Raw genomic sequence first — 26228 nt, forward strand, 5'->3', positions numbered from 1 at the left:
CCGCTGAGCTCAGTCCCTAAAAAGAGAGCAAGGCTGAGAGCCAGAGCACAATCAGGAGCCAGGGCAGGTGGCTGGGGCAGTGCCCAAGGTCACTCATGTCCCCGTCACAACAGAGCAGGAGGCTGCGCCGCCTCCCCCGCCCTCCGCAGGATGCGGCCGTTACCCACCCCCCCCAGCTCACGAGCAGACAGAGCCTGTTTGCCCTGATAGAAGTTTTATTACAGAATTTTAATGGCACTGCAGGAGTGAGATAGTCATTAGAGCCCTAAAACCCAGCCTGAAAAATATACATTTTACACACACGGTTAACCCCTGCCACAGGTCTGGTCTTGAAGCAGGAACGTAGTTTCTCTTCAGTAAGAAAATATATGTTGCTAAATGAAAAATATACAGTTAGAAGAGTTACTGGCTTGCAAGCTGCTTGTCTGGGGGTTAAACCTCTACCAGCTCCAAAGTGTTTTAACTAGGGTTTGTTCGTGTGTAAAGAGGAAGAGGTATATATTAAAAAAAAGGCAAGTTCAGGTACGCTCGTTTGCTCGGTCCAATTAAGAAATGGCCTTGGCTTCAGGTAGGAATGCTTCCCAGTACTTCACCAGCTGTGGAGAGAGACAGAGTCAGGAGTCTGCAGGCTCTCTGCCAGCACACTTCAAGCCCTGAACAAGTTGAGAAGCATTTTAGGGAGGTAGAAGCCCATCCACAGGTCACAGCCTCCCCAAAAAAAGCATCAAGGGGGATGCAACACTTGCATTTGGCCCTGCTCCAGCCCCTAGGGGTTCATCCCTCCCCACACCCAGGGAGCAGGATGCACCCACCGCAGGGATCACGCATGAGCGAGGTGCAAGTTCACGCTGCTGAGCTCCGAGAGGTGAGACCAGGGCAGGGGCTGGGGCTACTCACCTGCTGCTGAGAGTTTAGTAACGTCTCAAGGTATTTAGTGACGTGGTTTCTGAAGTCCTTGGATTTCTCTTTCTGCAAGAGATGGGTGCAGAAGTGACTACAAGGCTGAACAACCAACCAAAACCCTCTGGCTTCTTTTTTTGGGGGGAAGGAAAAACCACCAGGATTTTCCTATTCCTCCTGCAGCCTCACAAGGAGGCCAGCACGAGACGCTGAGGGTGATGATCACCTCTGGCTGCAGCATGATGGGCAGGCTCAGAGGATCTTCGCCCATCCATCTTCATTTTTATGGATATGCCTCTCTGCACAGAAGCCCCCTCTTAACCAAAAGACATGAGCTCTGCTCGTGGCAGCGACACCCCAACTCCCGCGTGTCCAGATACACAAATATTGCCAACTACTGTACTGGGAGCGGGGTCAGGAGCCAAGGTGACTCTTGGCTGGCCCAGGCTGGTCTTCCCAGCCAAGGCACATCAAGGCCAACCAGCCAGAGGGCTGCACACCAAGGGCCAGGCCAAACGTACCTCAAACCGTATCACTTCCTTGCGGATGACAGCCGAAATCCGTTCAAAGTCCCTTTCGTACTGTGTCACACGAGACTCCCACTGCAGAGAGAGGAAGCGTGCTGTTTCCAGGGGAGGGGAGGTAAAGCTCTCGCTCCCCTCTCCAAGCAGTTTCGTAGCCACAACTGTTTGCACGAGAGGCACTGCCAGAGCAAAGCCTGGCATTTCTGGTCCTTGCCACCACAGCAAGCTGCATCCTCTGCTTGCTGCAAGCTCAGCAAGGAAACCATGGGAGGTGGGACCACAAGCAGCTTCTGTGGCTTCCTGCAGGGCTTGCTCAAGGCTGGCTTATGCTTTGGTACAAGCCTGGCAACAGATACCTGTCCCTTCAGCTCAAAAGGTCCCCTTCTGAGAGCTGAGCAGAGACCCCGACACTCCTCGTTCCCTACCTCCGAGATCTCCTCTTTGGCCTGCTGCAGCTTGTCGGGTTTGTTGGCCCAGAGCAGCCTGGCCTCCATCTCCCTCTTCTTCTGCAGCATGCTCTGGGCATCCTGCCACCGCTGCCAGGTCTTCATGCGCTGGTCAAAGGCTCCCTGAAAGGAAGGAGGAGACTGAGCTCTGTTCTGCCTCCGCTACTGCACCAGGAGCGGCGGGCAACTGCAAGGAGCTCTGCTGACAGCGACAACCACGCCTTTGGCAAGGGAGGCATCAGCTACTGGCAGAGCTGCTTCATCACTGATGTCCTGTATCCATCTTGGTGTAACCAAAGCTGAAACAGAGCATGGACTTGCTCTACTAGTGAAGAAGCCCAGGTGCAACATCAACCAATTCATGCTTCATGAGCAGCTTTGAGGCCTCCCTCCATATGAGGCTGCCCACCTGCTCCAGGGTTGGGCAGGAGAGAGTCACTGGAAAAGTCCCAGCCACAGTTCAGCACAAGTCTGGACAGGCCGGAGGCCACCTGCTGAACTGGCAGCATCCCAAGCGCAGTGTCTAGTCTGTCCCCAAGCTCTGCTGCCTGCCCATTTCAGTCCTGCCATCAAGATTGGCCAGTGCAGTTACCCTTGCCTGTCGCACACTGGATCTCCACCACGAGCTCCTGCAGAGTTAAGTGCCCACAGCTCCTGCTGAACGCACAGCGTGCTCCTGCACCAGCTTGCAGGCATCTGCCAGGAGCCCAGGTTATTTTAGCAGGCCTGCAAATCACCAGCCCGAGACCCATTAGGCTTCTGAACGCACCCAGCCAGATCGTGGGGAAGAGCTAGAAAAACAGTAAGCGCTGTTTGATAGCCTGGTCAGAAGGACAGAGCAGCCAAGAGACAGGTGAAGTCTGAGGCAACACCTCACCAGAGCATCCCAGGTAAGTCTTTATTACCTCCAGCATTATCAGAGATCTTGGTCCTGCTCTGGAGCACCCACCACACCTCCCAGTACAGACTGGCAGATCAAGGAGGCTCGTGCCTACTCATGAGGCTGCGTTCTGGCCTCCGTAGCCTCCAGAAATGACTGCTCAGAGGCAGGACACGTTTGGGGCAGGAGCAAGTCAGCCTGCCAGACTTGCAGCTCACTTGAGACTGGTTTCTTTTAGTGTCCAGCAAGGAGGCCAGCATAGCAGGCATGCTGTACAGACTTGTGAAGACTCAGGCTCTTCCCCAGTAGGCGCTTGGCAGATCTATTTGCAACACCTAGATCACAGATGATCAGCTAACAGCCTCCACAGTAGCCACCATATTTGCCTCTGGAAGGGCTGAGGCCACCTACAAGCCATGAAATTGTTCCACATCCCCCCTGGAGAACAGCAGCACAGGCAGGACTCACCTACCCGCTCTTCCAATCTAACCACTCCAACACGTGCACAACTGGACAAGCAGCAAGTCTGCCCTCTGCCTGGAGAGGTCAGACGCATGCTAGGCCCTGTGCTTGAATTTAGAAGACCAGCTGCCTCCTGGCACAACTAAGCCCAAGATCAGTCTAGGACCAGCAGCACAGGCTAGAGTTTGCCCCAGAGGAGTGCTTACCCTTACAACTGAGAGAAGGCGGATGTAGTCTCCCAGGAGCTCAGCCAGGAGGAAGAAGTCATTATTAGCCTGTTCCTGGTGCAGCTGTTCAATCTTCTCTTCCACCTCAGCCAGCTGGGACAGTGCCCGGGACAGGGCTGTGTTGTCCTCCGAGCTCCCCAGCATGGCCAGACTCTTTGCAAACTGGGCTGTGTTCAACGCTAGCTCTAGTGAACGGAATAAGAGAGTCAACCGATGGGCCTCGCTACACCGGCTGCTCTGCAAGTAAAGCCCCAGCCTGGAGTTCAGCCCAAGGAGCTGCTCTTCCGTAGCCCTGGGAGACATCAGCTGTCTCGGTCAGAGCTGGCAGCTTATGCAGCACGGCGGGAGGAGGGCTGGGCAATTCCAGATAGGGAGAAGGGAAGCGGCAGAGTGGGAGGACAGGCACAGCTTTGCAGAAGTCAGACAAAACATGCAGAGGAAGAAAAACATCCCTGCTCCCTGCCAGAGGACAACCTGGGATTAATAAGGAGATCAGCTCTACTCAGGTTTGCTACAGCAGCCTTCATCCAGCAGGACACTGGTTCACTTCAGCACCATCCCCCTAAGCTTGCAGGGCTGGACAGAAGAGGTGGGATTACCGTTTTACTTCTGTCTCCCATGATGAAGAGACCAAGAGTCCCTTATAGTAAAGAAGCACTCTCACACTGTCTCTGAAGTGCCTCCTAGGACACCTGCATGCTGGTGACCTCCAGTCAGGCACCACGTAAGGCTTAACTGTTATGGGCCAAGCTACAGAGCAAGCGGTGCCAAGCTTGTTACCTTTCCTGTGGTTCACTAGCGTTTCAACGACAGCATGCAACTTCCGTAGCCGCTGGTCCTCACACTCCACCTCCTGCAGCTTCTCCTCGAACCACTGAAACGGGTAAACCCAGAGCTGATTCCCACAGATGGCATCGCTGCTGGGCTGCAGCGCTTTCCTTGCATCTCACACCCAAAGCCTGAGCTAGGGAGAGCACGCAGCTCCAGAGCGAGGACGAGGACAGCCCATAGGTGCCCAAATACTTACTATGTCTGATTCGTTCATCTTGATGGTCATTTTACTGACAGCATCCGTAGCTTTGTTGAACATCTTCAGTATTCCTGCTCCACTCAGGGTCTGGGTGCCTACTGCCCTTGGTAGCTATAAAGAAATAGAAAAGTCTACTTCACCAGGAGATAACAGTAGCTTGGCGACCAGCCACCGCAGTGGTATCATTCTCCCTTGGGGGTCCCTTGATAGGCAGGGTTTCTCTGCACACAGCTACTGCAAAGGATTAGCCAGACATCACTGGCATAACCTGTACAGTATTTCCAGTAACAGGACTGGAGTGGTTATCAAACAATGGAGGAGTTCCTAAACCTTGGACTGTATCTGGGGTCTGCCTGTTCTGCTTGGCCAAGCTAACACAGATCTGTAAGAACCAGCCATGCTACTTGAGTCCCTGAATGGAGGGCTGCCTAAGGTCACACAGGCACAGAGAAGTGCTTTGGAGCATCTCTCCAAAAGCCAGTTTGCACTGCTGGGGAACACTGGAGCAGAGTGGTGCTTTGATGCTGAGAAATTCTCTGCACCAGTCACAATTGTTTTCCAGACAGTTGCATCTGCTCAGCAGCAAAGGGAGGTGTTTCCATGGTGTCTGCTCCTACACCACAGCCATCCAGCATGGCATTAGGGCTGGAATCACTCAGGCTAGGGTTTCCCCAGGGCTCAGCCTCTAAGAATGACATCTCCACATCAGGTTGGGCAGGTCATGCTCTCCTTGGAGGAGCAAGGACCACATCAGCCACATGTTTCAGCACAAAGCCAGCCCTCCCTTAACATCTGAGCACCAGGTCAAGTCAGCACAGGACTCCCCTCACCTCCAAACAGCGGGCTACACTCCTGTCATGGGTATCGGAGAACAAAGACTACCCATGCTCTCAACAAGTGCCCCCACCGTGCTGCATGCAAGCTAGGCCAGAGTTCTTCATGAGTGTACAGTGCTTCCTTTTCTCATCGTCACTGGTTAAGCGCTCTTAAACGGTTCTGCTGCTCCTCACTGAGCTTTGAAGCGTCATGCCTTGTTAACTGCTTGTGTATCGTTTCCTTCTGCGCTTCCAAAGTACTTGTAGATATGTTATTCCACACTACTGACCTCCTCCTTTTCCAAGAACTCCCTGACATCTGGGTCCTGCAGCATTGTTGGATGGCTGACCACTCTCCGTAGGTACCTGCAGAGAGGAACACACCAAGAGTTACTTCGATTGTTGCAAACCTGGCTCGGAATCACCACGGTGAGCTGCAACACACTTGTTATTTACTCTGAAATGGCAGATTGGTAGCTGGAAGCCAGGCCCAATAAGCTGTTCTCATTCACCCACCAAGAGTCCTGCCTTCCTGTGGACTTAGACTGGACTGCAAGACCAGACCTGCCAGACTGTACAATTACTTAATACCCATATTTTTGGGCTCCTGAGAGCTCAGTTTTCTCCCCGCCTTGTCAGTGGAGTTTGATCAGATTCAGACCAAACACCAGCAGGAACTTTTGAAGCAGGAGATTGTTTTACAGAATCAAAGCAACTCTCTGCAGTTGCAACTCCAGTAGCCTCCAGGTTTGCTGCAAACCTAGAAGCTTTTCTAATGCAGGGAGGAGAGTACAGCCAGCCTGACCTTTCAGAGGTCCTTTGCTTGGTTCAGGCATGAGGGGATAGCTGTTGGGGTCCGTACCTCTCTAGAGCAGCCCGTCTTTTTTCTAGGAACTCTGCAGAGGAGGAGTCTTCTTTCCCGACTTTCACTTTGGTCATTCCTAGCACAGAAGGAAGATGCAATTAATGCACTGCTTCAAACTCAACACACAAGGCAGCGTGGTTTGTTACAAAGTGCAGACTGTCAGGGTGACAGTAGAGGTGAGCATTTTACAACAGGAATTAGACCTTGCATCAGCAAGAGCTACTTGGAAATTTAAAATCTGCTTATACCTAAAGTCCAGCAGAAGTCAACATTCAGAAGTGAGGCAAAGTAATGCCAGACAAGACTGGAAGGGTTACAGGTATGGACTCAAGTGAAGAAGAGCAATTCAGTGACAGTGCAGAGGATAAGGTTTTATTCTACATCAAGCAGATGTGGAGGCATCTGCGAATTCAAACAAGGCTTTAAGCCCAGAGCTCCAAGTATGGAACTGGAATTTTGTCTGTGCCACAGAACTCAGATTATTTTCCACACCTGCTTCCCATGTCTGCTCTGCTGCTTCCCTCTCAGCTTGGAGACTGCAGGCAGGCCTGTCCTTCAGGCACAAAGCTCACATCGGAAGAACCAGCGCCAGGCCTCTGCACCTCCACCACTCACCTATGAGACTCTTCTCGGGCGGTGGAGGAACGATGAACCCATTTTGGGCATGCTTCTCCGACAACTTCTCATAGAGACCCAGAAAGTCACTGAACCTCCTTTTCACTGAAAACTGCTTGCTCCTGAACATTGGCATGCTCGTCTGGGGGAAGAGACGAGACTCTGGTCAGATTCACCCAGGGAAGCTTGCCCCTGCACGCACAGCCTTGCTAGCACTATCTGCTGTCGCTTCTGGGGATGAAGTAGGACAGCTTGAGCTCTGCAAGGCATGAGGAATGAACAGAGCAAGCTTCGGCCTAGGTTTTCAGCAACTTACCTGCTACCAGTTCTCCTTGGACCAAGCAGCAGTACTAATGCCACTAAATAACAGAGCAGCTGTTATTGCGGCCGCAGGCTGCTTCGTAAGCCCTGCCCATTGCCTAATCCCATCATCCCTGCTCCCCACAGAAACAGGGACTGCTGTCAGGTCAGGCTTCATCACCTTAAGACTACAGGGGCTGTGTTTGCAGAGCAGGAGTGGAGGTGAATAAGTCTCCTTCACACACCATCAGCTTCAGACCACAGGATGCCTGTAGTCCAGCAGCTGCTGTACAGACACCTATGAACAACCTGGGGAGCTGAGAGCAGCACCCCAAAGCTCCAAGCAGTGCAGCAGCTGCAGAAGGCTCCATTTCTTGCAACTAGCCCCAGAGAGCAGGTCCTGATGTGAAACCAGCTACAGCAGCAGCTCTTCAGTGAGAGCCAACTTCTGGTCAGCTTAATCTGATGCGACCATCACAGCACAGAACCATTAGCAACAGTCCCAGTGTCCAGAGCTCTCTCTAACAGATGTCATTCCTGCTGCTCGCTCCAACACTGAGCGCCAATATCAGCCAGGACTGAAAAAAAGTAGCTGGCTGGAAAAAAAAAAAAAAAGTCTCCTTTCAAACAGGTTCAAAATCTATTTCTCAGCTAGGTTCACTCTTTGATCTGCAGGAGTGGATTGTAACTCCTGAATCCACATAACAAGGCATTCAGATTTCTCTATTTAGGTCACCACTGGCTTGCCTAAGAAAGGACAGTCCAGCTGCCTTCAAGCATGGAAAAATAATGGGACTCCATCTCAGGATCAATGAGTTAGACATACCTGCGTTGAGACTTTGTAGGCTACGTACGCGTTCATGCCATCCCCTGCAGAAAACAGAAACAAGGCATTAGTGTCACAAGGTCAGCGCTTCCCACCGTCATCTGAATGCAAAGCACAAGGCTCCTGCAATCTTCTGGCTTTTGCCTTCTTCAGCAATTTTGATCTTTGATCTGATAGAGCCCCAAATCTTTGCACAGAACTACAGGCAGCATCTCACTGCATGACCCTGGACCCCTGCCCAGTAGACACTTCCCTGACCTGACTGCTTGGCCCTCCTTTAACTTCCTAAGGCAGCCAGCACCGACAATCAGGCGCTTGTTACACCGACAGCATTTGGGCTGGCTCCACACATCTGCTCTGCACACAACAATTCGGCGGCTGTACAGCACATGAAGCAGTCTATTCAGAGGGCACAAGTCAGACGGCCCCTGGCTGCGTGTCGTTGGATTCTGGAAACATTACAGGCAGTTTTCTCCGGCTAACACAGAAATCCCCTTGTTTGGCAAAGGGAGGGTTTACCTGGTAGTTCAACTGAAAAGCATCTGACGAAATCTGATGTCATCCCCAATACACCTCTGATTTACAAGTCAGTGCACCTCCCAGCTCCAGAAATCATGAGCCACAGAGTGAGAACAAGCTGTCATGCGTGAAGCTGCTTCACCGGCTAGGACGAGATGTTACCTTGTGTTCTCTGCACCCCAGGGACTGCCACATAGCTGCCCAAGTTCCTCTGACCCCCACTTTCAGAGAGAAATCCTCTTGCTTCTCAGTTTGAGGCCAGAGCTGCTCCCCCGGCAAGCACAGCTGCCAGGGAAGGTGCCAGTGCATGGAATAACACACTCAGTTTTAGGTTAAGGCAGTTTTGCCTCCCCCTTGCCAGCTGCACACAGGACGGTGCTGCCTGGAGGTCAAGTCAAGCTGGTCAGCACTGAGCTCTGCTACTGCAAGCATTATGTTTCACCCTCCCAAAAAACCCACTCCCAGCTTCCTGCCTTTGAGGTCCCTGCCTTTCCAGAACCTGCTTCTGCCTCACTTGTTTACAACTCAGGTATTTTGTTTTGTGCAGCTTCATCTTCTCTAGATGTCGGAAGAAGCCTTGGAGAAATTACTCCTAGCTTGCACTTGCAGAGACAGCTTGAAAACTGGAGCTGCGGCACGTGGAGGTGACAGCTGCATTCGGTCCTACTGCCAAGCCTGGCTTGTCAAACTGTGCTCCACCGTGCAGCAGGACAGGGTGTTAACTCACCAACTTTCTCCGGGTCACTCACTCCCACAGTCAGCTCAAACTTGTCCTCCTGTTCTTCTTCTTCCAGCTGTTTGGAGGAAGCACATGAGGACAGCAAGTTAAAACTAGAAAGTCAGGCTTCAAATCACTCCAGACCATCAAGTCCCATACATAACAGTGAGTTTGTCACACTGCCAAGGCATCTTTGGCATTTCGGTCTGGCCAAGGCCATTCTTTAAAGCCCTTGAGCTTCTCACTGCTCTCCAGGCTACGTGTTCCAAGGATCCCAAACTGGACTTGTCTTTACAACACTGCTATCTGCATAGACCGATGTACAAACTGCTCAGCTCTGAGGTGAAACTCTGCAGAGTTCAGCCTCAGCTCTGCACGAGTTAGTTCCCTTTGGGCTCTTTGACATCACGATTTCAGTTCTCATCCAAAACAGCGTAAGATACTGAACCTATGCAGAAGGTAAGCTCTACTGCGTAGGCATACAAGGATGGAGAGCCAGTACAGCTGCAGACAGACCCGATCTGAACAAGTCTTCTCGTCATACTGCGCTTTGCTACAGGCCAGTGGGCAGGTCCACCAGCAGTACTGCCTCTGCCACGCCACGGAACTTCAGGCTTGCTTAGCAAGCATTGCAGTGCCTTGTTAGGGGAATGGTATTAAAGGACTGGGCAAAGCAGAGCTGAAACTGGCCTCAAAGAGCCTTTGGTCTCCAAACCTGAAGGTGACAGCTTATCGGTCTGATGATCAGCTCAGCATCCTGGCCTAGTGCCGCATTGCTCCTTCACTTAAGCCAGTCTGAAGCCAACCTGAGACGCTACTCCTGACGGCACTGCAGAGTCAGTCCTCACGAGCTCAGAGCTGCCTGGGGCAGAAAAGGAGCTTTGTCTCCAAAATAGTTTCAATCTCTCTACAGGAGAAAACTCAGACTTAGGCCAAGTACCACCTGACTAACTGGGCTTGGCAGCCAGACTACAACTTCCACTTAAGGTCTTTGCACTCGCATGTCACCCAGGAGGCCGTTTCTTTTAAAAACACACACAAGAGCGCTTATACCACTTGCCCCATCTAGCACACATACAGTGTGCTAGAGCTCAGACCCTCAGGACCAGATCACCGCTTGCTATTTCAACTTTGGAAGCGGCCTGAGTCACCACACGAACAAGAATGCCGTCAGGCTGACCTGAACCCCACTTCAGCAGTGTCAGTCCCAGACTGATGGCCTGAGATACAAGCCAGGGCATCCAATATGCCAATTACACTAATTGCATCATTTAAGATGCATGTTTACAACTAAGTAAACAGACAGGTTCCTGCCAATTACAGACCCAAACCAGCAGAGCAAGTTGGAAAGCTTAGCGCAGTTCTCACCTCCTCACAGCTCTTTGGAGGGTTTCTAGAAGAGCTTGCAGCTACTTCTAATGAGGGGGCAGGATTGGATGTTTTGGCCAGCTCCTTCTTCTGGTTGTTTTGCGTGCTGTCTAGAGACAACTCTACAGTGGCATCTGTCAAGAGAAGTTTGCAAGGGTCAGCCTCTCTAATTTGGGTTTCTGGAAAGGTAATTTTGATGTTCTCAGAGAGGTTCAAGGGATCTAGGGAGTAACAACAGTCTTAATTGGCAAAAAAACCCCACAGGGAGGACACCTGTAAGCACTGGGAAGAGCATGACTTAATGCACCTTCACTGCAGTAAGAGCATTTGATCGATCCTGCTGGAGAACATTACGTTAATCCAATGAACTTCTTATTCTAGAAGGAGCCAGGCATCACCTCCTTGCTGTGTGCTAGAAGAGCTGCACACTAAAACAGGTAAAGCTGAGCTGGATTTTCACACAGCACATAGGCCAGCCTGGAAGATAGGCTCCTTCCCAGTACATTTCTCCACCCATAGGAGGTAAAAACTTCCATTTGTTAGCAGAAGTCTCCAGAACCGACTCTCAGCTGCCTCTGCCAGACATGTCCCACCATGCAAGGGCTGGGAAAGGTCTGACCCTCCTTGTTTTCCCCTGCTGAAGGGTGTTACATTTCCCATTCCATCTTGACTAGAGATGCTTTCTCCACCTACATGGAGGACGGAAAAGGTAGACAACAAAATTCTTTAACTCTGGGAAGACACTCACCACCTTACAGTTTAAGGCAACAAAACTAAAGCAAACTCCATTTTTAAGCCTCTTCAGTTTCCAAACAGTTAATCTTGCTGCATGATTATGCTAGAGACCTGGAGGAGGCTCTTCGACCTTCCCAAAAACACCACCAGAGCTTAGTGCTTCCAGAGCAGACTGGAACACAAGTTTGAGATAAGGACCTGCGATAGCTCAGAATAAACGTGACAAATAGGTCACGGATGTAAAGCAGATCACTCCAGGCTCAGAGTTCAGAAAGCCCCAGCAAGCACCCAGTAGATACAGACTCACCTGCAAATAAGTCCTGATCATCTTGCTCTACACGAACCCCATTCTCTTTGGAGGTGCTGCTCACAGGGAGAAGAGATTCTTTTTTCGGTGCCGTGGGCTTGCTCTGCAAAAGAATTAAAAGCACATAAGCTAGAGGTCATTTATGCTGAGGAATGGAGGCTGGAGGACCAAATAGCTCAGATTTCTAGCCACTGCCACACAGGATCACTACTACAAATTCCACGTGAGCAGAGTGGCCAAAGGACACCAGATTGCTTCCCTTCCACCCGCCCTTGGGCACTATGATCTCTGCCAGCTAGGCTGTACCAAGGCATCTGAATCATTAAGGACACCAAGTGTCCCATGAAACTTCAGAGCCAGTTGTGACCCTGATTTTTAGCAGAACGGGAGCAGCTAGCAGGTCATTGGGTTGTGGCAGCCCACAGGCCAAGCATCACAGCCCTGTCACCGCCAGCAGCAGAGACCTGTGGCAATTTGCTTGCCCAAAGGCAAGACACCAGGGACTGTGGGAGCCTTGGCAGCAGCTTAACTTGTGCTAGCAGTTAAATCGCCACCAAGAGCCACGCTGTCCTTCCCCAGAGGGCTGGTTAGGGCCCACAGGAAGGCAGCTGGGCTGTGCTTTAACACAGTAGATCACTCCAATGCAGCAGCTCACTTCCACTTCCAAGCAGTCCCAGAGGAGCTCACGGACTCTGCTGCTCCAGAGCTGCTGGGAGCCGTCTTCATGGAGCTGCATCGTCCTCTCCTACAACACTCCTCACACCAGCTGGACTAAAGCTGGGCACGGCTCTTGGTGTTTTGCAAAGCAACGCTTGCAAAATCTTGCACATCGTGCTTTGTGACCCAAAGCTCGTGCTCCTCCCATATGGCTCAGCTGGGACAAACCAGGTCCAAGCCCCAGGGCCAGGACTTACAACACAGCTGATCCAGCCACAGCAAACAGCCCCTTGGGCACGCAGCTTCACTGGGAACAGCACGCAGCTACTGGGAACAGGCTTGGGGACAAGGTGAAGAGAGAGCTCGCACACCAACCAGTCCACCACACCAGGAGGCAGAGCTATTTCCGCATTCCTGCTGCAGGCAAGCGCTATGGACGCCAGCATCTCCAACCACCCCTCATTTTGCAGGCAGACAAGCAAGTACAAGTTATTCCAAGCAAGGATCAGGCAGCAAGTGCTGTTCTGTAACGTTTTAGCAGAGAACAGAACAGGTCTTTGACAGCCAGTAAATGGAGCACTATTAGCAGTGACTCCGAACCGACAAGCTCCTTGGCGCTCTCTTCAGCAAGGAAAAGTCATCGGTTCCCCCTGCTCCTGAAGGAGGAAAGCGGTGCTAATGCAGCTTCTGTTCGAGGTGGGCCCAAGTGTTTGGATGCATAAAACATCAGTGTCGTTTGATGGTGAGTCCTCCTGCATTTCAGAATGTTTTCCTGGAGGAGAAAGCTGGGACCACTCCTAAACTGGAGCAGTACAGTTGTGGGCAGGAGCTAGTGATGGAGAGTGGGGAGCAGAGACTCACGCCCAGCATCACACCCAGACCCCCATATGGTCCTCCAGACAGACCTCCAGCTAGCGGCCAAGCCAACAAGAGCGCTACCACCACAGTGACCACCTCTAGCCAGCTGCCAAGCCAACAAGAGGGCTGCTGCTACCACCAGTGACCTACAGTAGGGACATTTGTAGCAGGTCTCATTCAGATCCTCTGCTTCTGCGGGATCTCTTCAAGCTGGTACAGAAACCCTGCTCTACAAGGGTGGGGTTTCCTCTACAAGGAAAAGGTGAAGTGGGCTCTGAAGTTTCCCTAAAGAGTCTCCCAGCTCTCAAACGCAAATGCAGAAAACTGCTATCTGCTTCTCTACCGTGACTCGTTCTCAGTTTGTCTTAAATTCAGTTTCTAAGACCATGAAAGTACCACACCCTGTTCCTACTTCTCCATCTGCTACTACATAAGAGCCGTGGCCTCTTCTAGATCAGCTCAAGACACAACAGCCGCCACCTCAGAGGCCTGATTTAGCCTCACGTGTGCAGGCAGAAGCTCCCTAGATCCCCCAGCGAAGGCCTGACACGTACCATGGGGAAGCAGACCTTGTGTCAAAGGAGCTGGCCCTTGAGGGCATCCCTAGAGAGGACTGTGGTCATGCAGGGATCCAACCTTTGTCAACAGACAGATGAGGTCCAGTTCCAGTTATATTTGGATCTGACCCAAGCAATTCTTTGCTGGCTACTGTATGACAGCCAAGCGCTGCCAACCCACTCAGCTGGATGGATCTGCCTTACCAGTCCAACTCCCCTGATTCACAGAAAGTATTTTGCTAACGCTCAAGGGCAGACAGACAAGCAAAGCCACCGGGTCACACGGAAGAGCCAAGCATTAGTTATGACAGTTGCTTCAACAACAACACTAAGCACCTGATAAGCTGCTTTAGCTTAACAGACTCCAGTTTCAGTGAAGAGATGCTTTATTCGCATGAAAGCCCACAGCAGCTGGTACTCGTCCGTTTTGGTAGGCTGCCTTTACCACAAAGCAGTGAGCCACCTACTACATCTGCCAGTTTTTCAGTGAAGAAAGGTCCCGAGAAGTTCAGGACCATCACTGTGCCCTAGCACCAGCCAGAGGTACCAGCACCTTCCTCTTGCAAGGTCAGCGTTGCACTTTCCTGTGTTATTTTCAAAACATACAACTCCACAGCTCTGTTTGGCCCAGACCAATGTGAGTTTCATCCTCACAAGCTCACACGGGGCAGAATCTCACCACATCACCCCAGATCATCCTTGTTCCCTGCTGCTAAGCCACCAGCAGAAGACAGCCTACTGCTGAGCGAGCACGGCTCAAGGACACTGGGGCAGCACCAGGTCAGGAGCTTCATCTGAAGTGGGGAAGAGACAGCTCCAGGTTTGTGGTGGTGGCAGAAGTTTGGCCAGGCCAACTCCATCCCCAGCAGCAGGCAGGTCTGCATGTTCACAGCCATGGTCTCCTGCTCGAGGCCTCCTTGTGCCCGCACAAGGAAAACATCAGGGCTAGGAAACTGCACAGAGAAGGTTCCTGGAGAATTTTTTGCCAGAGACACCAACTCCTCCTGCCCTGCCAGCAGGAGCAGGCAGGCTGGAAAAAGCCCGGGGGAGGCAGGCAGAGGCCACAGCATCAGCCCTCACAGAGGACAACATGACCACCCTCAGCTCACAGAGCTTAGGAAATAAACTCTAGGTGCTTGAGTAACCAGCCTGCTGGAGGAGCCAGCTTCTGTGGCCCCCCTTAGCAGAGATCCTAGCTCAACACAGACACCAAACCCAAAAATCTGAGGCCAGCAGCTGGCTGGGGGGGGGGATTCAGCCTGGGAAAGTATCAGTCAGTCTTAACTCCCCTCTCGTCTGCTGGTCACCATCCACAGCAAACACTGGTGCAGCTGGCCAAAGCTGGCAAGAGTTAATGTCAGCAGCCTTCAACCAGAGGTTCACACATAGGAGACCCTTAGAAGTGACAGAAAAGGCACTGAAACCCTTCACCATTCACACCTCCACCCACAGCGGGGAATTAATGCAGCAACACGGTGACCCGGTTTGCTGAACAAGCACCATCAAACCTTTCCAGACCCTCCTGCACAGCCGTGCTGGTACGAGGGAAGGGAGGTCACCAAGGCGCTGGTGACCCTCCTCACTGTGGGCGGGGGACCTCGGATGCCCCCTGTCACCTCATCCCCCAGCAAACTGAAGCCAGCGAGCACCACATCAGCCCCACCAGCACCTGCTGGATGCTGAAGGGACGAGAGCTGACGCTGAGGGAGGGCAGCGAGGTCTCACAAGCTGCTGAGCGACGGCCGCCAACAGGCTCCGAACCGGCTGCTGAGAGACCCGGACCCGGACCCGGACCCGGGGGTATCGAGCAGCTGCCCCCAGCGCCGCGCCCGAGCCGCGCAGGGCCATCTCCGCGCAGTTCAGCTCCTTCAGGACGCTTGGGCTCTGCAAGAACGGACAGGTTACAGCCCGGGGGAAACCCTGCTCCCCCGGGCCCGCTCCCTGGCCCCCCGCACGGCGCCCACTCGGCCGGGCCGGGCCTATCCCCGGGGCGCCCCCTGCCCCGTACTCACGGTGCCGGTGAAGATGTCCTCGCCCTCCGTGTCGCTGTCGGCCGCCCCCGGCGCGTCGCTGTCGCCGCTGTGGGGGTCTGGGAAGGGCGGGGGGAGGCGCTCGGCCGGGGACGGGGAGCGGGAGCCGGATGCGCCGCCCGACGCCATCTCCGCGCTTCCGCCTGCGACCGCCGGGCCGGAAACCGCCGCTACGGCCTTAACCCGCCGGGGCGGGGCCGGGCCGCCTCTGGATTGGGCGGGGCCTCCGCCCGCCCCGCCCTCTCCCCGCAGGGGAACCAATGACCGCAGCCGTTTTCCTCCGCTGGCCGGCGTCGCTCTGTCTCCATGGAAACGGCCGCGAGGGCGGCGGGCGGGCCCGGGCGGGATCCCTGGGGGCGTGCGGAAGATGGCGGCGGCACCCCCGGCACCCCGGTCGGGGTGGTCACGGTCCCGCCGCTGCCCCAACCGAGATGGCCATGGCCCCTCACTGAGGGAACCCAGCCGAGACCCAGCTGAGGTGGCCGCCAACCCCTCCGTGCCCTGACCCCGGTGCCTGTGACATCCCAACCAAGACGGCCACCAACCCACCGTGCCCCAGCCAAGATGGCTGAGGTCCCTCCATCGCTCCCACCGTGACAGTCACCATACCTTGAGCACCCGAACACAGCTGGCCATGGTCCCCTTCAGTGTCCTGACCGCGACGGCTGCAGTCCCCTCCACGCTCTGACCGCCTGCTCAGCTGGAGGGGTTTAGGGAGTAGTCCAAGAGGGGCGACACTGCTGTAAACCAGCTTGACCCTTCCCTCTCCCCACCTTTGATTCTTCCCCTAAACATCCCATGCTAAGTCTTGGGCAAGACCAAAATGCTCTTCCCTGCGTCCCAGGGTGAGTCCCATACCCCCAAGATATCCCAGGATGAGCCCCCAATCCCTAAGACAGCAACTGCCCTCAGCCCACCTGCTCACTCACGGCGATGGGCCACCACCACCCCCTGGGGCTGGTGGCTCTTTGGTGACAGTGCTAGGAGGAGTCAGGCAGGGCAGCAGGTAAAGCAGAGCCAGGTGAGACACCCTGGACCATCATCAGCTTTGGGCTAAGGGAGAAGATCCCAGTGTGGGTAAACCAGACGGGGTCCCTGACCTGCTGGACGCCCCTCAGCTGAATTAATTCCCCAGGTGGTGCCCCAGGGAGAGGGTCTCCTCCGGGTGGAAAGTGGTGAGGGGGCTACTGGGTGGTACGAGTCCCTCGGTCATGGGAGAGTAACCCAAAGAGACAGACTTTCCTTTTTTTTTTAATCTCAGCTGCTTCCTGAAATGAAGCTGCAAAGTCCAGTAGAGATCTCCAGCTCTTCTAGATTGGAGTATTTGGTTTCATATGTGACTGCAACCATACCATGCTTTCCTCCTCCATCCCTGCTGGCTCTCAGGCAAGACACACTCTTGCTAGGTCTGTGCTCCACTCTGTTGCAACCAAAAACAACACAGCTTATCTTTATCTTGAAGGACTCGCTTGGTGTCCTCCTCTCTTCCTACAAATTATCAAGCAGCTGCTAGTTCCTTTCTGTCTGAAACCATCTCTAGGATGTGTAGTGGCAAAGTCCAGTCTTTTGCTTACAGGTGGGTCACCACACAGATATTGTCCCATGTTACCTCAGTGGGTTAAAACTGAGGATTTCACCCCAGTGACAACCAGCCAGTGTCACTCTTTTGAAGTGACATAGCAGCAGATGGCTAGGGATGAACATGGCTATCTCAGAGAACAACTTTCCAACAGTGAAGTGTGAGGAGCAAGCGGAGAAGGCTTTGAAGTTGCTTTTGGCAGGTCTGATTTTGAGAGCAGCAGAAAGGCTGAGGCTGTAGGACACCAAGAGGACCAGGAGAAGCATTAGGATGACAGAGGCAGCTGCTAGAACGATCTGGAGCTCCTTCCAGCTGGATCTTGCACCTTTTTAGATGACTGACAGCCTACACCTCACCTCTAGCATGAAGGGCAGGAGTCACCCCAAGGTCCTGCATCACCTCTTGTCTCTGTACAGCTGTATTCAGGCATCTCCATTGTTCCTCTGAAGTGCATTTCAGAAGCTGAGATGTGAGCCGTCTTGATAAGCTGTGGAGGTAAATCCCACTCAACTGCTCAGCCGTAACGGTCACATCCTTATTTTGTGCAAGCTCTCATTGTGCATTAGTTTGACCTCTGGAGGAGGTCAGTTTAAGGCATAGTTTCACCTCCTCTCATCTACACAGAGTTGGAGCTTGGGCACATATGATAGCTACCAGTCTAAGCATGAGACAATTTTCCAGTGCAAACCTCTTTTGAATATACACCAGGCTTTGGGTGTGGAGTTTAGACCTCTGGGTGGACATCCAGGTGCTTAGGTGTAGGTGTCCTAGGCTCAGATGTCCCATAGAGTTGGGGGAAATCCAACCATATGCCCCTGGAAGCCGGGCAGGAGCCACAAAGATTTCTAGAGAGACCAGACATTACACCTAAGCACACCATCACCCCTAGATGCGAAGTGAGGGTCAGTTTGGGGTAGCCATGGTCAGTTAAAGTGGCTCAAGATGCTCCAAGGTGCTTCATCATGACCATGCCTTTAGCCTAATTAGCCTTCGGGAGCTCAGAAGAGAGAAGAGGTGCTTTATTACCCCCCCACATTCCATATCCTCCCCATTCACACTCAGACGTGCCCTCCTGCACACACAAATCTTTCCTTTCCGCTCAGGGCAAGCTCTGACCTCATCTTCCCCAGCACATCCCTTCTCCTCCAGCCCATTCCTCTCCCTGGGGGCTCCACTCCCTTCTGTTCCCAGCTGTGCATGTCCTCTGATCCCCTCTCTCCTCCGCTCCAAACATGTTGCCTTCTCCTCCAGCCCTGTCATCCTCCTCTGTGCATCCCTCCCTGCTTTTCCTTCCCCTTTACTGCACAGTCAGACCCCCGCCATGCCCCACCGGGGGTCTCCATGCCCAGGCGATGGTTCTGGGACCCCTGTGCCTGCAGCAGCAGCTGCCCACAGGAGCCAGAGGAGCTCATTAATCACCTTTTTATTTTATTTCAAGTGCTGTACAGAAAATCACTCACCCCCAGGTGCTCCCAGCGCCCCTGTGCAGACCCTGCCTCAACACCCACCGTGATCCGGCGCTCACCACTGCCGGGTGCGAGGCCAAAATAAGTTACCCGCCTCCCCATCTGTGCTCCCAGGCACCGGGGCAGGCTGGTGGCTGCTCTGGAGCGCCAGCCCCGCCAGTGCCCGCTTCACCCAGAGTGCCCCGCACCAGGGTAAGTGTTCACTTTGAAACTCCAAGTCACAGCATCGGGCCCTGCCCGTTCCCAGCCCCGCTGGCCCTGGCTCCCGTCCCCAGGTCCCGGGGCTCAGCACGGCATGGCAGCCTCCGACGGCAGCGGGGAGCACCTGGGGGAAGGGATAAGGTCAGGGTATCAGGTTGTCACACTCAGGCCACCAGCAGCTGCCTGCCCAGCTACCCCACAGTGCCCAAGAGCTGCTGGTTAAACTGCTGGAGGGATTCCTCCGGGATTCTGTCCCCTGCTCCGATTCATCCTGCAGGGATGAGCCGGATGCAAATGCAAAACCCAGCACCAGCCGGCATGGCCCCAAGGTCACTAAGCAGGAGCAAAGTCACAAGGATCAGCTCAGCCCAGCAGAGGTTTGGAGACCCCTGTCCAACGGGGTGGTCCCCAAGGGGCCAGGAGCAGCGAGCTCCCGATGCTGTCTGCTGCTCCTCTCCCAGGGGATCCCCAGGAGAGGCAGGGAGCCCTGCCAGGCAGTACTCACTCCATCTTGGCTTCCAGGTGGTGGATGGTCTGCTTGTCCAGGTAGCGGCAGAAGAGTGAGAGAAGGTTGCTGGGCAAGAAGAGAGGCTCCACCAGCGAGGCCTTGGGCACTTGTGACAGCTCCCGGGCAACCAGGAACACCGTGTCCGTCCTGGGGGCATCCACGCAGAGGGGTGAGCACCCCATCGGTCGGCAAACCCCAACCCCGCTGCTCACCAGGCCCCTCACCATGTCTCGAAGTCCCCACTGCGTGGCTCCAGCGGCGCGTCAGAGGACAGCAGCCTCTCGCCGTGGCTCAGCAGGGAGTAGAGTAATGAGATCCCAAACTGTGGGGAAGCACCAAGAGGAGCGAGAGGAGCGTCACAGGCAGCTGGTGGTGGTGGCACCCCGGGGACACTGCACGGCTTTGCCCTCCTTGGGGCCACCTACCTGGTTCTTCAAGGCCATGGCAAGGGGGAGCTCAGCGGACTCGGGCAGAGGCCTGGTCATCTCCTGCAGGACCTCGATGAGTCTGCTGAAGGTCATCCTGCTCACCACCTCATTCAATGGACTGTAGAGCAGGGGGAGAGACTGGGCAGGGAAGAGAGGAGAGCAGGGATCTGAGACCCTTCGACCCATCACAGCCACAGCCCCATCTCAACACCTGGAGGGGGACGCAAGGGCCAACACTGTACCCAGAATGCCCCTCCCAGCAAGAGCAGTGGGGGAAAGAAGGCAGCCCAGGATGTCACTGCCCTGGCCAGAGGTGCTCACCTCATCCAACATGTCCTTCTTCATGAGGAAGGGCAGGTGGTGGGTGATGATCAGCAGGATCTTCTCTGCTTGCTCCCGGGTCAGGTGGGGCAGCAGCCGGGCTGTGAGCTTCTTGCCCTTCCGCACACACAGCAGTTGCAGAAATTCATCCTCTGCCTCCCTGGGGACGAAGGCTCCATTGGCACAGATCCTGAAGGACCTATAGCACCTCTGTCCATCCAGAAGGACCAGCATCAGCTCCCGTGGAGGACGAGGCTTATGGGCAGGGTCAGCACAGGCCGCGGTGACACACAGAGGACAGCATCCAACTCTCACCATCACCCAGGACTCCTCATCCATGACCACCTGAGCCCCACGAGGACCAGGACTTGCCACCTGCTCCCCTCCGCACAAACTCACTCTTCACTGCTGCAAGCCCTGATTTTCAAGGCTTGGTAGATGTGCTCCACTTCTTGGCTCTTCTGCTCCTGACAGCAGGGCTGCTGCTCCTCCGGGGCCAGAGACATCTTCCGCTGCACCTCCTCCACTTCCAGCAGCTGCAGGAAGAGCTGGAAAAAACACATGGGGTAAGGAGGCAGCTCGGAGCATCCTCCGCCTGCCAGTTATCCAGGACCCTTGCCCAGTCATATGTCCCCTTGCAGAGCTCCTCACATGAAAACCATGCACACCAAGCGTGTGCATCATCCGACCCTGCCCCAAATCAAGGCTCACCTTCTCAATCCTGTGCAGTGCCCGAAGCCGGTGGCTCCCCGCAGCCTTCAGGAGGGGAGAAAGGAAGGCACAACAGTTACAGTCAGCACCAGACACCGCTGCCAGCAGAGCGCTGGGCCAGCTGCTCCCTGGGGATCAGAGGCGGCTTCAGGATACAGAGCAATCCCACAGGGAGGCCACGGCCAGCTCCGACTGCCCGGAGCCCCATCCCACCCCTCGGCAAAGGACAAGCTGCCACCACCAAGGTGGCACCCGCTCCAACTCTTTGCCCCATCCCATGGCTCAGGGCAGCACCCATGCTCGGTCACAGCAGCTCCTACAGCTCCTGCTAAAGCTGCTCCAGATCCTGGAGAAAGCTTGGAGGGGTGTCCCCAGGCATCTGGGGCACCAACCAGCCCAGCTCCTCATCACCTACCTCTTCCACGAGTGCGTGGTGCACAGCATCGATGGCCCGGCGGGGGCTGTAGCAGGTGGACACCGCGACCTGGCCCAGTGAGCCCGCGATGCGCACCACTGGAAGAGAGACAGAATACAGTGAGACCGCATCCCACAACCCCTCGCCTGGCCCCCCACTGCCCACCCCAGCCCCTCACCGGAGTCATAGGTCTCCACTTTCTGGATGAACGGTGTGACCAGCTTGGGAGGCTCCTGCTTGCTGCGCCCACCAAGCAACTCCTCCTCCGCCTGTTTGCGCTCCAACCGGTGGTAGTACGTCTGTAAGGACAGGCATAGCCAGGAGGGGAGGCACCACAAGCCTCTGGCTCCAAAAGAGATGAAGTCCCAGCCCTGCGGAACAGAACAAGCCACTGGTGCTGCCAGCAGCAGCTCACCTGGTAGTAGTAATCATCATCCATGTTCTCACTCTGCAGCTGGATCATCTCCACCTTGATGACCCAGTCCTTCTCCTTGGAGGTCATCAGCCCAGCGTAAGGGTCCACTTTAGGAGACCACAACTTCTTGGGGGAGATGCTGCCACAGGAGAAGATCACAGGCTGCTGTGACTGCCCAGAGCCCCCCCGCCTCCACCCCACAGCTCCCCAGAAACCCCCTTACCTCTGCACCTGCCCGCCTTGCTGCTGCCGCTGGGTCAGGATCCGCTGGTGCTGGGGGTGCAGCTGCGTCATATGGCTGGGCGCGCTGCAAAGGAGACCAGAGCGGGGTCAGGGGGCTCAGCACTCACACTAGAGCCACCCCCAGAGCGGGGACACCCCTCCCAGCCGCTTTGTGGAGCTCCTCCAGTCCCACCCTCGCTCACTGTCCTGCTACCTGAGGTTCAGCTGGCCACTGGCTGACGGACTGAAGAAGAGAGTGGGGTCCAAAGAGGGAGACATGGGACCAAAGTGCATGGCGAGGGGCCGCGACGGGCTGCTGATGTTGGGCGACATGGGCTGGAAAGGGGTTGGAGACGCATACCCTGCAGTCTGGAGCAAGAGTGAGAGAAGCGATCAAGTATTTGAGTCTTCCCCTCCAAAGGTCCCAGAGGGGTCTGCCAGCTCCATGCTGGCTTCTGGCTCCCACACTCCCAGGGGCCACCCTCTTCCTGGATGGAGGGGACATGTGGGGCACTACAGCAAGGTGGTACCCCCAAGGATCCTGCCATTACAGCTGAGCAGGGCAAGGGGACCTGGGTGTCACCAGGGACTGCATGCCCCAGGTCCATCACTGGTGTCGCAGCATGACACCAAGCACAACACCATGCCCCATGCAGGTCCCGTGGGGCCACCAGGACAAAAGGTTTACGAAGCAACAGCTACACTGGTGGCTCCACTTTCCCAGATGGCAAGACACCAGAGATGGGCTTCAGGATTAGAGGGAGCTGCAAAGCCTGCCCCAGATGTCAAAGGTTTGGGGAGGCACTGTCCCCATCACCTGCCACTCCAAGGTCACCTCAGAGGGGACACAGTGGTGGCTCACAGCCTGCTGCATTACCTGGTTAGATGTGAAGAGCGGAGGGGGTCTGTGAGCCGGCGTGAAGGGCCGAGGGGAACACGGGGAGGGAGGCATCAGAGGCGACTGCTGCAGGGCAGGAGATGGGAGGTGTCGCTGGGACAAGCCTGTCCTCAGGGCTGCACCTCTGGGGAGGGGAAGGCAGAGAGAGGGGACACAAGAGCCCCCCAAAACCTGTTACCTGCCGGAGAAAGCGCTGGGGGAAAGACTTGGGGGACATCAGTCTTAAGTTGGGGCGCTTGAGCCGGGGAGAGCCTCCGTAGCCCCTCTGCACGGGAGAGCCAAGGAAGTCGAGGGCCACACTGGTGGATGGTGGGGGCCTCTCCAGAACCTGGAGGATGGCTTTATCCTGTGGGGAGGAGGCAGCAGGAAATGGCAACGGGGCCCAGCTGGGATCAGTTGAGTTCCCCCAGCATCAAGCAAGCTCACCAAAACCTTTGGTCAATTGCTCAACCAGACCATGCACGAGCCAGGCTCCCATCCTGGTGATGTGCAACTGCAGGGGACCCACGGGGAAAGCCAGCATAGGGGTCCTGGTCCCCTCAAACTCAACAGCTTTGCCTTCAAACCCAGGCTCTGATTAGAGTGGGCACCTGTGCCCACAGCCTTGGCACCCCAGAGACACATTTGTGCACCTCCAGACCCATGCGGAGGCTTTGGAGGTCCCCTGGTCCCCCCAAATTGCCTGCATGACCCTTGGCCCAGGGTACCGTGGAGCCCTCGGCCACTACCCACCTCCAGCACATGGTGGGGCGGGGTGCTGCCAGGGCAGGAGCCCCACACCGCAGGGTCCATCGCCACCTGGAAGACAGGGAGATGGTCAGCATGGGGAAGGAGGAGAGGAGAAGAGGGGCAGGGGACACTGCAGTGGCCATTCAGCCTTGTCACCAGATGATGGGACATTTTTACCATGTCCTCTTTGCTGAACTCTGCCCAGCAAGCACCAATCCTGCTGTCCAGTACCGCCGAGTCCTGGCTCTGCAGGCAAAGAAGAGGTTACAGGCACTTACTCAGCCCTGGCACAGGGGGTCTTCCTCCTTTGGGCAGAAACCAAACCACTCCCTGGTGTTCACCATGAGGCAGGACCCACAGATGTGGGGATGGAGAGGGGACCAATGGGTCACTGCCAGCCCTCCTGCCCACCAGCCAGGCACGGGTCTCCCCCCATCCCCGCTCACGCGTCACCTCCAGTGTGGGTTTGCTCTGCACGGCTCTCATCACCGCTGGGTCTCCCAGGTCATTGGGCTCCTCGTCTTCCTCCTGCTCCTCAGCCCCCAGCTCCTCCTCCTCTTCCTCCAACTCCAAGCTGACCTGCTCGACCTCCATCTCCATCCCACCTTCCTCCTGGGGCTCTCCTAGCTCCCCCGTCTGCTCAGCCGCTCCAGGCCCCAGTTCTTCCCCAGCCTCAGTCTCCTCTGCCACCCCTTTGGCCAGCTCGGGGCTCGTCTCCGGAGGTATCAGGGGTTTTGTGGCATCCTCCTCAGTGGAGTCTCGGTCTTGGAGGGGAAAAGGAGAGCACATTAGGGTGGGTGAGAGCCTGGGCAGCATCTGCCAGGGTTGCTGCCCCCAACCCAGCTCCTCACCAGGCAGAAGACCTTCCTCAACCCCCACCTCCATCCTCCTCACTCCCTTCTGGGCGCCCCTGAGATCTTACCTAACCCAAAAGTCATCTCGTTGTACAGGTCGAGCTCTTCATCCTCCTCAGCCATCTCCTCCAGCAGAGGTGCATCTTCCACCAACAGGTAGTCCTCGAGGATCTGTAGTCAAAAGTAGCAGGGTCCCCGCTAAGGGAGATAGGCAGAGACGGCGTATCCCTAACCTGCCCCCAAAATGGGGGGCACCCAACCTCCCCCACACCCCACTGCTGGAGCCGGGCAGCCCCCAGGGCTCACGGCTGCTCCGCAGCTGGAAAGGGAAGAGCGAGAGCCACCGGCACCGCCAGTGAGGGCAGCACCCGCCGGCTCAGCGCTGGCTGGGAGCCCGCTGAAGCCTGTGACGGGACCAGGGCTGCGGCCGCCCAGAGGCGACAGTGGCCAGTGCAGGAACAGCACCAGCCTGGCTAGCGCTGAGGGACACCATTAAGCTTCAGAGTGAACACCCCGCTACCGGGGCACGAACAGCATCCGAGCGCAAAGCAGGGAAGAGCACCCCACCAGCACCTCCGGGGCAGCGCCTTCTCCGGTACCGACCGCACCGGGGAAGGGGCGGCCCCAAGGGAGCCGGCACCGCGAGGGTGGGTGGGGGCGTGACCCGGAGCAGGGGGAGAGGAGGCGGCCCCGGGGCCGGAGCAGGGCGGGCACTCACAACCGGCTCGCCGCCCTCCGCCATCCCGCGGCTCCGCCCGCGTCCCTCTACGGGGCCGGGCTGCCCCCGCCGCCGCCTTTTACCGGCCGCCGCGCCGCCGCGCATGCGCCCTCCGTACAGCATGGCGGCGCCCACCTGCATCCTGCGCCTGCGCAGTCGCCTCGCCTCGCCCGCGCGGATAGGCTCCGCCCACGTGGCTCCGGTCCGTCGGGGAGAGACGGGGATGGAGCTGAGGGGGAGGTCGCGAAGGGGGCTGTAAAACCGCAAACCCCAGCCTGGCTTTTCCTACTGCTCTTGCCATTCCGGGCGCAGTGAGAGCGTTTTCCGAACCCATCCCGCAAAACCAGTGCGCCTCGGAGATCCACGGCAGCAGATGTGCAACCGCAGGGGAGCAAAACTAAGGCGAAAATGTCTGCATCCCACCAAGCGCAGGGGGCTGTCCTCATTCCACCAAACACTGGGAGCACCTCAGTGGTGTCGGACCTCACGTGCTCCCTAAACATTTCTCTCCACTAACAAAAGCAGAAGCACCCTAGAAGAGGAAGATTTGGGTGTTCTAACCAAATCAGCGCAGCCTTTTAGAAGTATCACATGGAAGAAACTTGTGGTTCAGCTTCTCTTTACTGTGAAAGCCTGCCGGGCGTTGCTGGTTACAGCTGTCATCCTCGGGGATTCCCATCCCAACGGGGAGAGCCCAGAGAAAGGGTCTGTGTCCTGCAATCAGCTGTTTGCCTAATTAATCCTCCCCAAGCCAAGGGATCGCTCACCTGGGCAGAGTTTGGCCAGCCCGCGGGTCAAGCTCTGAGGCAGCGACCCCTCGACGCCAGCTCAGCCAGCGACACAGCAATTGGTGTTTATTTCTGCGAGAGCCCTGAGATCCCCGATAAGGCTCTGGCAGCAGCTGCATTTCGTTATCTCACAGCAAAAGCATTCAGCAGCGCAGTGCGGCAGCTGCGCGGCCACTGGCGCCGCTCACCGGGCAGCCAGCGAAACCATCAAGAGCTCAGCTCAGAGCCTAGTGGGGACTGATAACAAATATTTGCAGGTTGTTTTTATTTGCTCAGTCTCTACTGAGCACCTGCTGCCTCTGGGTGGGGGATGTCCTCCGTATGCGCTTTACTGAT

The 26228-nt window shown here is 55.8% G+C and overlaps 2 protein-coding genes across 5 annotated transcripts; both read right to left on the reverse strand.

Annotated features, from left to right (window-relative positions):
* Window positions 1-197: 197 nt before the first annotated feature.
* On the reverse strand, window positions 198-15777 carry SNX1 (sorting nexin 1). Its single transcript, XM_086757194.1, has 15 exons — window positions 15622-15777; window positions 11538-11640; window positions 10496-10629; window positions 9137-9203; window positions 7891-7934; window positions 6765-6906; window positions 6147-6225; window positions 5575-5650; window positions 4467-4580; window positions 4220-4313; window positions 3419-3624; window positions 1850-1993; window positions 1422-1502; window positions 898-969; window positions 198-596 (listed from the first exon to the last, which is right to left on the reverse strand). The coding sequence occupies exons 1-15, from the start codon at window positions 15766-15768 to the stop codon at window positions 546-548; spliced, it is 1554 nt and encodes a 517-aa protein (XP_086613320.1). The 5' UTR covers window positions 15769-15777; the 3' UTR covers window positions 198-545.
* Window positions 15778-18629: 2852 nt separating this feature from the next.
* On the reverse strand, window positions 18630-26007 carry PATL2 (PAT1 homolog 2). Of its 4 annotated transcripts, none has more exons than XM_086757673.1 (19): window positions 25872-26007; window positions 24455-24557; window positions 23986-24296; window positions 23710-23778; window positions 23536-23601; window positions 22982-23149; window positions 22783-22869; window positions 22120-22274; window positions 21907-21990; window positions 21684-21822; window positions 21447-21567; window positions 21269-21366; window positions 20854-20898; window positions 20542-20690; window positions 20143-20302; window positions 19819-19959; window positions 19618-19715; window positions 19391-19540; window positions 18630-19009 (listed from the first exon to the last, which is right to left on the reverse strand). In XM_086757673.1, exons 2-19 carry the CDS (start codon window positions 24507-24509, stop codon window positions 18970-18972), a joined length of 2136 nt encoding a protein of 711 aa, XP_086613799.1. In that variant the 5' UTR covers window positions 24510-24557; window positions 25872-26007; the 3' UTR covers window positions 18630-18969. The 4 variants fall into 4 exon arrangements, with proteins under 4 accessions (XP_086613799.1, XP_086613801.1, XP_086613798.1 ...); XM_086757675.1 differs by having other exon boundaries at window positions 24455-24584; window positions 25872-25980; XM_086757672.1 differs by lacking the exon at window positions 25872-26007 and adding an exon at window positions 25105-25139.
* Window positions 26008-26228: the final 221 nt, after the last annotated feature.

Source organism: Chlamydotis macqueenii, chromosome 12 (assembly GCF_036417535.1).
Source record: "Chlamydotis macqueenii isolate bChlMac1 chromosome 12, bChlMac1.mat, whole genome shotgun sequence".
In the NCBI taxonomy this organism is placed as follows: domain Eukaryota; kingdom Metazoa; phylum Chordata; class Aves; order Otidiformes; family Otididae; genus Chlamydotis; species Chlamydotis macqueenii.